Source organism: Leptonotus elevatus, chromosome 1, assembly GCF_054856555.1.
Source record: "Leptonotus elevatus isolate MCC_2025b chromosome 1, RoL_Lele_1.0, whole genome shotgun sequence".
Classification (NCBI taxonomy): Eukaryota; Metazoa; Chordata; class Actinopteri; order Syngnathiformes; family Syngnathidae; genus Leptonotus; species Leptonotus elevatus.
The window spans coordinates 35890436-35902801 of record NC_141239.1 but is presented as its reverse complement, the minus strand read 5'-3'; the positions used below and the strand labels follow the sequence as shown (position 1 = coordinate 35902801).

At 43.1% G+C, this 12366-nt stretch overlaps 1 protein-coding gene across 10 annotated transcripts in view; it reads left to right on the top strand.

The window, feature by feature from the left end:
* The window catches only part of ctnnd2b (catenin (cadherin-associated protein), delta 2b), a 139658-nt gene that overhangs the window by 50805 nt on the left and 76487 nt on the right, over positions 1-12366 (top strand). For all 10 annotated transcript variants that reach the window (XM_086095373.1, XM_086095356.1, XM_086095337.1 and 7 more), the window contains one exon: positions 162-274. In XM_086095373.1, the coding sequence (XP_085951499.1) occupies positions 162-274 (113 nt within the window). The remainder of the gene's footprint in view (positions 1-161; positions 275-12366) is intronic.

The following is a 12366-nucleotide window of genomic DNA, read 5'->3' as shown; positions in this document are numbered from 1 at the left end:
CTTCTAATATTATCATCCAAGTGGTAAAATATGGAGTGTTTTCCCACCAGATGGCAGAATCCACTTCACAACAATTATAAATGTGTGATGTAAAATAAAATTTAGCGCGAGTGCAAATAGAACAACTCTAACATACTCCTCATCTCTTGCTTTCACTGCAGGAGTTGCAGTTTGAACGTCTCACCAGGGAGCTGGAAGCCGAACGACAGATTGTTGCCAGTCAGCTGGAGAGATGCAAGCTTGGCTCTGAGGCTGGAAGCATGACGAGCATCAGGTGTGTGTACGTGTGTGTGTGTTTTTTATGTGTGTCAAATCCATCAGATCCTCTTCTAGGAACACGCTTGGGTATCAGCTGTGCTCTTGCAGGTGACTGGATTTTCAGCAGGTTCCACTAAAGCAGCCCTCTTTGATTCATGTCCAGAATTAATCTATTTTAAAAAAATAGTGTTATTTTTCTAGCAACTGCATAATTCCACAATGCACACATCATAAACGATGTTATGAATATAGTGCCATACAGTAATACGATAAGTGGGGGTTTCCCTACCTCTCAAAAAAAAATATCAATCAATATGCTCGACCCATCATAATATAGACCACAATCCAGTGTTTGTTTTGAAACCTGCACCACATTATCAATGCTAATGAATTCACTGGATTTGAATAGAAGAGAACACCATGTCAGGGGGCAGCCTGTTCTCATGTAATTTTTATTTATTAATTTTTTTTATAATTACTGATGTATGAATTTTGAAAAAAACCCAATATGTCCTACGGTTAGGCCAATAGCTTAAAACTCTGAATTAATGTCAGAACTGTCACTGATGGTGTAGCGGTGCCTGACTTGTGTATAGGCAGAGTGAGTTCATTTCCCACTCAGTGGTGGTGTGAATATGAGTGTGAAAGGTTGCCTGTTTCTATATGTGAAATGATCTGGGATAGTCTCCAAATCAGCAGAAAGCATTGTTAAAAATTGATGGAGCTTTTCTTTGACAAAATGAATTCTTATCCTTTAATGTGATTCCCTAAAACAACATTTCATAAGTTTAATAGTGTATTGTTGATTTTTTGTCACTCACAGATAAACTGGTTGCCCCACAATTAAATGAGCTGCAGCCAAGGGTCTAAATTAAATGAACTATCGCATTTTGCAGCGTATTAGCCTACATCATCGCTGTCCTGTGAAAAACACTTAATGTCCAGCTTTTTTGTTGTTGTTGTAAATATGTAATTTACTCAAATAAATAAATTGATAAATAAACAAATAAATAATTCAATGTAAAAATTGTGAAATCCAATGCTCATACCACCTGCCATGTGTGTTCATCTGTAGTAATCTAAATAAATAAATAAAAACACATTATTTGAGGCGCCTCTCAAAAAATACAAGGTCCGTCAATCTGACAAACATTAAAATCAAGATTAAAATAAATAAATAAACACAATAAATATAAATGTATGTAAAACATAATACATAGTCAATTCATTGATTGTGGATTAATTATGGTGGTATGCCAATGAGGCAAAATGAAGAATGCAGTACTTGGCTCCAACCAGCAGAGGCGCTATGGAGTGTGGTCGAGCAACATGATGTTGCCATAGTCCAGGGCATCGAGGGCCGAAGTCCTGCAGGTTTTGCATGTTGCCCTTCTCCAACACAGCTGATATATGATCAGCTCATTAGCAAGCTCTGCATAAGCCTGATAATGATCCTGTTGATTGGAATCAGCTCGTATTGGAAGTGAGAAACCTCCAAAACCTGCAGGACTGCGGCCCTCGAGGACCGAGGTTGCCCACCTCTGTACTAGTCATACAGCATTTTTCAGCTCAATTCCAGACACAGTTGAGAAATGAATCGTTTACCCAATTTGCCAGCACGTCAGTCTGTCTGCCTAACTTCAACTGTGTTTATAGGTGCTGGACTGACTGTCACTAGTAGTCTGTGTTAATGTCTAAGTAAGGTGAGGTTAGTTTTCTGAGTGTTCGAAACGATTTGTGGTGGGTAACGTCATGTGTGTTTAGTGTTTTTGTTGGCCACGGTTGACAAGCGACACTGCGATAGAATCAAAACAATCCTCCCAACACAACTGACCTCTTGCTATTGCTGTTCGCAGAAGTGACCACTTGGTGATGAGATGAGTGTGAACGCTAGCAATGGAACTAATCGGGCATAAGCATATCGTTAATAAGGTTCATTACTGGAACAATGAAGGACAGCTTTTACTTCACCGTTTGTCTTACAGGCAGTGTAAGTTAATCAGCCTCTTTGCAGCTTTCATTGGAGTCTGTTGTGTTCAGGCAAAGTGTGCATAATGTGAACATGCTGTTTTATCATGTGCTTCGGACCTGGACCTTCTTTTCTCTGTTATTCCACAGTCAATATTCCACACATTCCAAGCCTTTCTGACACAATGATGCTATAGTACTTAGTCTTCCTCTTAACACAATGCAACGTGGTTATGGTTAAAACTCCTTTGGCTTAAGTTTCTTTACATCACACACATGGATAATAACAATCAGCTACTATCACTTTGATTCAGCTTAGTGAGAAGGAATGTCATCCGTCTTAGACTACTAGACCAACAAAGAGTGTGAAGATCTTTGCGAAGACTGATCAATGAATGAACTTGGCTGCTCCACAATGTATTCACAGAGACTTCTGTTTGAAAAAAGGTTGTGAAATACCTGAAGCAGCATTGTTGTCAACCAGCAGCATACGTGCTAATTGTTGGTTGCCATCTTGTTTATTTACTACAAACATTTTTTCCTCTGCACAATTCACAGTTTCTGTCTCTCTTTATGCTTGAAATACGCTGGAGATGTAACTAGTTCATTTTGCATAGTGAATTATTTTCCTACATTTGTTTGAATGTGAGTGTGAGTGTACATGGTTGTTTGTCTCTACTTGTCCTGTGATTGGCTGGCAACCAGTCCAAGGTGTACCCCGCCTCTCACCCGAAGTCGGCTCCAGTTGGCTCGCTATGAGGATAAGGATAATGGTTGGATGAATGCGCCAGGGCTATAATGGCTGCCGTGAAAATATGGACGATATTTGAAATAACTTTAGAATTTTAGTGTAACTAGAAGCACGGTGGATGACTGGTTAGCACGTCCGTCTCCCAGTGCAGAGGACGTGAGATCGAGTCCGAGCTTTGGCCCTCCTGGGTGGAATTTGCATGTTCCTGCCGTGCTTGCGTGGGTTCTCTCCGGGTGCTCCGGTTTCCTCCCACATTCTAAAGACATGCATGGCAGGTTAATTGAACACTCCAAATTGTCCATAGGTGTGGATGGTTGTTCGTCTCTGTGTGTCCTGCGATTGGCTGGCAACCAGTTCTGGGATAGGCTCCAGCACCCCCGCGACCCTTGTGAGGACAAGCGGTTAAGAAAATTGATGGATGTAAATAGAAGTTAACTCATGTAAATATCTAAAAATCATGAATCTTTTTTTAAGTTCTGTATTTGTGCTTTTTGGGGGGTGTCAGAGGCTTATATTAGATGCTCTATTGTATTGCTAATGTAAATAATAAAGAAATATCAATAAATGTTGAGCATTATCATGTTTGCAAAGATTTTTGGATCGCTTTGAGGGTGCCTCTCACACTAGGGCCATTTCTTCCTCCCTCCCCTGTCCCACTCCGGCCCACACTCACGTTACTCTAACCAAACCGTGCCCGGGCCCAGTTGCCTCCGAAATATACTTCATCGCGTTGATTCACGAAAGAAAAAGACATCATCATAGGGGGACTGCACTTCATCATCAGACCAACGTGAGCCCTTTGCTGCTGCCATCTCCTTGCTAGGGAGTATAGGGACGCTCTGGCTGTTGTATGGTCAACAGTTCTGGTCGTTCGCTATATACGTTGCACACACGTATGTGACGTCATGGTTATGTTTCGCTGTGCGCATGTGCGGCCAACCGTACCGTTCTCTGGCCCACCTCTCCCAATCCTGCTAAACTGGGGATCCGAACCGTACTCAAGCGCGGATCGATTGTGCTCACGCTACCGGACGTCAGCAGCAAGCGTGCTTGGGAACGGTACAATGGCCCTAATGTGAGTGCGCCCTGAGAAACTGTACAGTACTAAGATGACCATATTTTGGCTGAGAATCCTCCTCACGATGGGAAGCAAATAGTATCTGCGATCTTGATGGATTTCCAGATCTCAGATTACCTGCAAACTTCATCTTAAATGACATCAGCATTCTGCCATGTTTTCAGCACCTAACCCGCTCATTCAGCCCTAAACAATAACAACAATTATGTGAGTAGTAATTTAAGAGGCTATAATCACGTAACCACCCAGGCAAGCATATAAAGGTGTTGCAGACTGACACTTTAGCTGCCAGTTAACCACCTGGAAACAGAGCAAATAAGACTTTTTGCTCACTGATGCCCTTAGTTCATTTAAAAAACGCAATCTAAACTATCAAAAATATCTCATTTTAAAAAGTATGCAAAAATAAAACGACCACATGTTCTATTTCTGAGGTAATTCCCGCCACGAGCTGCCCATTCTGTATGTGAGGCAAACACCTACGTGTGATTTCATATTGAAATGTGAAAAGTTGATTGAAGCCAAGCTCCGCAGGAAACAAAAGCGCTGCGTCCATTCGGCCGAGTCAAACAGAAAAAAGTGACTATGAATGAGTGTCAAGTGCTGCTGAGCGAGTGTGGGAGGTTCCGCAGTTCCGCTGTGTGCTGCACGATAAAGACTTTCAGAGGTGCTAATGAGTCCTTCAGCTCTGCCTTTGTTTCCAGCCTTAATCAGTCACCACAGGTCACACATTGTCTACCGCAGCATCTGCTGCTGTTTTGTCACTTCAAAAGGCACACACAAACCCTCCGCGCGTGTATGCATGCGAGTGTGTTTATCAGTTCATCACACAGCAGACATTAAAACATATGCTGCTCAAATTCAGTTCAAGGAACATTCCAACGTGTATGCTAAAAATATTGCAATGATTTGGACCTTGCCTTGAGTGGCACATTGTCGCCACCATTTTCTATTTGTTAATTACTAGGAAGCAGAATTGTGTCGTGGTGAGCACATCTGCTTCACAATTGAGAGGCTTTAAATGTTGGCTCAAGCCCTCTTGAATGGAGTTTTTTTTTAATGCACTCCAGCTCCTTCCCACATTCCATGGTAGGTTGATGTTTGTCTATAGCCGCGTTTCCACCGCAGGAACTTTGGGGTAAATTTACGGGGCCAGCCCCGTATGTGCCTGCAGGAGCCTTCCCAACCGGGCCACATTTACAGGAACTTACGGGGACGAGCGGAGGTCCTACTCGAGGGTAGGTACTCCGCCGGCCCAAGAAACTCCAGATCGAGCTCTCGTGCTGATTGGTTATAAATTATTTAGTATAAAAAATTTACTTACCTTCATGTGGTATAGGTACTTGGTATCGGTATCGAATCGGTCTAGAAAAATAGTGTCATTGAACATCCCTATAAGCATCACGCATGGCTTACAACTGTGCGCTTGTTTTTAAATAGAATTAGTGTGACTGTCATCAGTCAAACACGCATTAGCTCAACTTCAAATAGCATTACATTGCACCTCTCCTAATTGGAGGTCAGAAATTACCCAGTTTTCCAGTCTTCCGGAATGCCACAACCATTAGGAAGGAATCATGTTGCGTTATCGGATTACATCCATTTTTAGTACAGTTGTTGCAAGCAGCCCTGGGGCAGTTAGTAAGAGATTATTATTAACCAAAGGACAAGACCTCGCTGGGGGCAACAAGTTCTAAGTCGAATTATTGCACACACACAAACACACACATACACAGACACCTCCTGTGGCAGTCTGCTTCTTTTGGCCGTGTATATATGCAACATTTGTCTGGTAAATGGTGGCACAGTCGGACATCATGCTTGTCTGACTGCTGAGCGCCGTGTGTGTGCGCGCGCTGGCATGTGTGTGCGCGAGCTGTAAATGTAGCGCTCGTCTGGTGAGAAAATGCAAGCCATCCAGCGAGGCCATTACACAGACGCTTGTCAGGGAGCTCGATTGCCAGTTTACACTTAGCAAAATAGGTTTCCCTCTGCTTTGTACACATGTAGAAAGAACAGTGTTGCATATGGCACATGCCACTCACTACGTGAGAATCATCTGGAGCAATAAACTTGACTTCTGAGATTGTCTCTTAAATACAGCTTTCTTTTTTTGGATGTTGTTGGCTCTTCTTCCTTTGTCTCATTATTTGTTCTTTTTCTCTTTTTGACGAAGCCTTTCGAACAATTCATTTTGACAAGCTTTTTCCCCGTATCATGCCTTTTCTGTGCCGTGTTCACATTTGAGCTCAAGTGAACCGAAGCACACCAGTTGACCTGCAAGCGCTTCCTCTTCAAGTGGCCTCAGCCCACTTGTTTGGTGTATGCCGTGTAGAGTTCACATGTGATTGTTCCCACTTGACCAAATGGGTTGCACTAGCAAAGCAACGGCACCAGAGTTCATGTCAACCGAAGCAGACCTTTTATTCGCCATGATTTCTCCTTTGAGCTTCAATGCACGCAATGCAGGAAAACTCACATTTCCAGCTACTTATCAACTCAATAAAATACAAAAACAAAGGTATATATTTGTCTACCACTAATGTCTGTTTTGGGCAAATCTGTCAAACATAGCCAAAAAGCAGCTAGCACCCTTTTTTAGAAGGCGGAAGAAATAATGTGTCAGAGAACCTCCAGCCTTTCAAAACAACACTTGTGTGGTAAAATAAATAAATAAATAAACAAATAAATAAATAAATACATAAAGTTGCCTGTAGCTAACTGAGCTGTGATGAACAAATACATTTGACATGTCAAAGACTCTCTAGCTCAGTCAACAAAACACAAACCACTCACATCTTTAAAAAAAAATTATATATTAATTTTTTTCTTTTTTTCCCTTTTTTTATTAATTATATAAATTAGAGAGACCTCAAGAGACCAAAGAAAAGACTAAAGAAAGGAAGGAAGGATAGATGAAGCAGAGTGAGATCCACAGACATCAGCCTCCACCGATTCAACGACCAGAGGAAGAAGCAGATTGTGTTTAAATGTTGGTAGATGCTGGTGTGGTGGATCTGCCATGCTTTAAAAACCTCCACCAAAGAGGGGAGCCGTCGGCCCCGGCCAGGACAAGGCAAGCACAACCCCCCAGGGCTCCCCAGGCCTCGGCAGCGCCAGGGCACAATCCCCGGGCCCCGCGGGGGCTACCGGCCAGAGAGCAAACCCAGGAGCCCGGAGCGCCCACCACCCCAACTTGGCCCGTGCCCCCAGCCCAACGCAACAGAACGGGGCAGGCCTATCAGGCACCCCACCGGCCCTCAGCCCCCGCCACCCCCATGACGCCCCATCCACACCCGCCACCCACCATAGCCCAGCCCCCCGGCCCCTAAACCCCCAGGCACCTCCCCATCCCTCACCCAACAAGCACCCCCCCCCCCCCAACCCTGACCCCCAAATCCCGGGGACCCTTGTAGCCAGGAATCGTGCCGGGGAGGGGCCAGACAGCGGTGTAGTGGGGGCACCTGCGCCCACCCTACCTCTGGGAAGGGGCGAAAAGAGCACCAGGAGACAGGAGAGAGAAAAAAAAAGACAATTTGTTGATTTTTCTGCCAATCATGCATGAGATGACCAACCTGCAGCCGCAGATGATTCTGTGCATCATTGTGGTCGTAATAGGGTGTGTCCCAAGAGAGGGCCTATCAGAGGTCTTAACAGTTTCATATACTATTGTACCACTTGTTCAACTTTGTGTCAGTCACTACCCGCTGTACCAATTTACTAACCACGCCCACCCCGCTAGGAGGAGATATCAATACAGTTAATGGCGAGCTAGGACAGACAGCTATGTCACCTAAAAAAGAGTTTTAGAGCAGCGCTTAAAAAAAAAAAAAGGTCAAAAGGAAAAAGAGCGCCGTGACAAAGAGCTAATGGACCAAATTACCAAGCTCACTGGGTTTTTAAAACGCAAAAACGCGGGCATTGGCGAAGAAGGAGCAGGAGATTTGGGAGGTGAGACGGGCCTAATTGGCAAACGGGCCGCCACGACTACACTTGAGGCCGCCACCGCCGCCGTCGCCGCGGCCACCACCCCCATCAGCTGCACCGACAGCGCCCAGCCAGTCCGGGGGAGGAGAGCCCGGGGCATTTGACGGAGGAAGAGGACGACAAAGATAAAGCCACTCCTCAAGAGGATCCGGTTCGTCCTGCTGTTGCTGTAGGAGGGGGCACGGACTCGGACGACTCTTATGACACACATCCTGCTCGATGGGGACACCCTTTATTGTCGAAGACAAGGTGCGTGCATACTTGGCTAGCATTTTAAACACCAGAGATGGGTTTTTTTTTTCTCCAGAACGCACTTTACACAATCACTTACTAATGGGGAAAGTGTGCAAAGAGAATGTCTGCAATTCCCCTCAAAGTGGCAACACATTTTGCTTTGCATGCAAAGTTTTGGGGGGTAAAAATAGAGCTAAATCAACATTTTCTGCATCAAGCAGATGAGCGATTACGTGAGCATGAATGGCCATTATAGTTTTTATTAACGAGTCAGCTGAACACGGTGTGGTGGATTCTGAACTATGAATGTCAGTACTGGTCTTATGTGCTTTTTTTTTGTCAGAGTGGGGACTGTCTTTTAGAGGAAGCATCCACCAATTTGGTGCTGTTCACAATAGTAACTATTTGGGACGTATGAAACTGTTAAGCCAATTTGACCCTTTTTTGAAATGAAGTGGAACACCCTCATATTTATCTTTAAATGTGTGTGAGGAATTTATCGATCTGATGGGTAAAAAAGTGCTATCTGAAATTGTTGGTAAAGTGAAAATGGTGAAATATTTCTCCATTAGTGTTGACGTTTCCCATTTATACTTAGATTTGTGTCACCAGATGGTTGCATTGAAGAGCGCTTTGTAAAACAAATTGCCAATAGTAAGGCACACTGGTGAAAGCCTGTTCCAGTCACCAACAAGTGTTTAAGAAGAGATGGGGGTTGATATTGCAAATTGCAGGGGGCAGTGCTATGATAATGCCAGCAATATGTCTGGAGCCTACAAAGGGGTACAAGCACGCTTGAGGAAAATCAACCCCCAAGCTGAGTGGGTGCCATGTGCAGCCCACACACTTAATATGTGCGCTGATTTATTTGTCAATGGTGGAAAAATAAGCAGCGCATCTCGGTTAGGGTTTGGGGGGGGGGGGGGGGGGGGGCTATATTTGATGGGGCCTATGAGTAGGTAAAGGCGGCCCTGCCCAAGAGGCCCAGGAAACGGGCTAGACGCAGCCGCCACCCAGCAGCCAACAGAGGGGCAGAGCCGCGCACGCCCGGCCAGGGGGGGACAGCACCTAGAAACTTAACCAGCAAGCATGCAGTGATTCCGAATATTAACCCTTAGGGCCCATTGGAAGTGAATCTTGAGGAATTGGTGACTGTAAGGTGTCATTTGATGTAGTCTGATCGATCCTGCTGGCAACAACTGGTTTCCTGACTATAAAAACACAACCATTAGTTACAAATTGGCAAATACAGAAGAAGCAATATCATTTATAGCGGTGTGGTGGCTCTCGCTAACAGGCAGAATCAAGTTTCCAGATTCAAATAAAAAAATTCTATGTACATAGACCATGTTTGTATAAATTTTGTATTTTTATTCGAAGCAGAGATTTTTTTCCATTAAAATATGATTTATGAGGAGTTTAGATCATTGGTCGATATTGGCAGAGTTAGTTTATTTTTCCAGTTAACAAGAATCGTTTTTTGCCGATAGCAAGGGCTACAAGTGTAGATTGAAATTGTTTAGGTGGTAAGTCAGTTGTTGTTAGGTCACCTAGCAAACACAAGCTTGGAGAGAACGGTATCCTACAATCCAAGACAGCGGAAAGTTTTTCTAAGACTTAAGACCAGAAATACATAACCGGAGTACATAACCATAAAGCATGAAATTAAGTGTCGGCAGTGTTTTGTGAACACTGGAGACAAATGTCGGAGTCTGAAAGTCCCATTTTCTTCATCATGTATTGAGTAATATGTGTTCTATGAATAATTTTATATTGGATAAGTTGTAAATTTGTGTGTTTTGTCATTTTAAATACGTTATCACAAACTTCAGATTCCGGAGCTATAGACAGGTCTGTCTCCCATTTCGAGATGGGTGAATACATTTTTATCTGTGTATGAAAGTAACTTATATATTTTTGAGAGGTTTTGAAGCTTTGCAATAGCCTTGGTTAAAATGCGGTTGAAGCGTACCCTGAAGTGTTGGAATTTGTTTCTTTACCATATTTTTAACTTGCGGATAATGTAAAAAATTGCAGTTTTTTAGTTTGTATTTTTGAAGCAAGTTTGCATCTGATAGAAACGTATTATCACAGAAAAGATGATAGAGATGTGTAATTCCTTTCTGCTTTTTGTTGCCTTTCTTTGGGTGTATTTGATGCGTAGATAAGGTTTGTTATTCCTTTGGAGTTTTGTGGCCTCTGGGGTGTATTTCACACAGCAGGTTTAGTTAGAATTCTGGGTCAATACACCCTGAAATGTGGGAAACTCAGCATTTTCCGTTTCAGAAAGAGAAGTAACTTAGTTACCATAGCAACAATGTCCATAAATCAAACCTGGTCGGTGGCAGGTTTTTCACAATGAACCTCGAGTTTTTCTCTGTCCCCGCCTCCTTTCAGCCACACACGACATTTCATTTTCTCATTCATAAAGTCCGCTGCGGCGAGTTTTTGTGTAAATACGCCTAAAGTCTATAACGTAAAGTCCACTTTTGTCACGAACATGGCATGTCCTTTTGACAATGACACTATTGATGAATGTGCCGCAATATTGCGCAGGGAATTAAATATTTGTTGCGAGATTGTTATCAAACCGTGCATAGCTATGCTGGCATTTCCGGACAGTTATCTTTTTGAGCGGCACCGTTTCACATCACAGTCCATCATCTACATACACAACTTAATCCGTCCTTACATTTGCAACATTACCAGCCGTACGTTGTCATGCGCTCACATCACAGCATATATTGTGTGCTTCGCTCCTTTTTTTTCTTATAACAGTTTAAATAATGTTTTTCATCTTATCATCTCATCTTAAGTCACAAACCAAATGTTCATGCATTTTACTAGTAAACGTACACTCTAACAAAGATTGTAACAGAGGTGTCGAATTGCGTGTTTCAAATCACATTAACAAGCCAGATAGTTAGCGTCCACTCCAACTGCACGAAAGCACAGCTGAGTTTTAAAATGTACCTTCTTCAAAACTATTAAGTGCATTTGACTGTTTAATAATGGGGGATTTTGTCTTTGTGCTTGAAGTTTTTCACTCTGGAGCCGGAGTCATATTCATCAAATGACTGCATAGCTTGCCACTACGTCCATTCATTTGTTCCATGCTAGTCAACATAGTAACATAACATCATCACAGCGTTTCAATATAGAACGGACTATGTAAAAATAAGTCATTTAGCATGATAAACAAGTTTTACCTTTGCATTACAAGGTACATTGTCCTCCGGTGTGAGCTTAGCATCTCGTCCCAGAGACTCAGCCCGCGACAAGCTTTTCAATCAGCCCCGGTGTAAGGAGAAAAGACGGCATTGACTACATAATGACATATGTCGTGCGCTGTGAATTCCGGCAAAGTGGGCGATTTGATTAACTTGGTAAAACAGCAGGCAACAGAAGGTAAGGGGCTGTTTTCAAACTAGCGATCTCCAACTTAAGTAAATATCGCGCTCTATGAGTCCCGACTAAATGTGCAACTTTTCGGTTGAAGTCGTAGATTCCATGGCTCTATGGGCAATAATAACTTTTCATTTGTAAAATAGCAGTCACTAAGTCGCTCCGGGTCACGTCCACTTCCATTCAACAATCATTTCCTTCCGCCGTCCGTCAAAGGGCAGTCATGTGATCATGTGACGTTGGTGCAAATGGTCAATAACTACCTCGAATCAGCTGTCCTGAAACCGAAAACGCACAGTTTCTTCTCTCAGTCTATGTCAACTCGCTGTTCAGGGTTAGTCTCAGTGTTTGTTGAACATGCTTTGTGAAATTGACCCCTGGTCTCTGCACATCAATAAAAGGGCATCATCATCATCTGGAGTCACATTGCATCCTTCTCTTTAAATGCCATTGTTCTGAATGGATGTAACGAATCGATGCTGTGTGTGTTCAACACTCTGACCATTTTCGTAAAAGGTCACAACCTCTACTGGGCTACGAAAGTGGAATGCTAAGCAAATATTTGTGTTTTAAACATGTTCATTTTGTGTAGTGAAAACAGCATAAATATTATCCTTATGCTGCATGTAAACTTCCTTTTCAGATTATCGTAGATAATTATGCTTGCTTTGCTGTGATGTGCTAG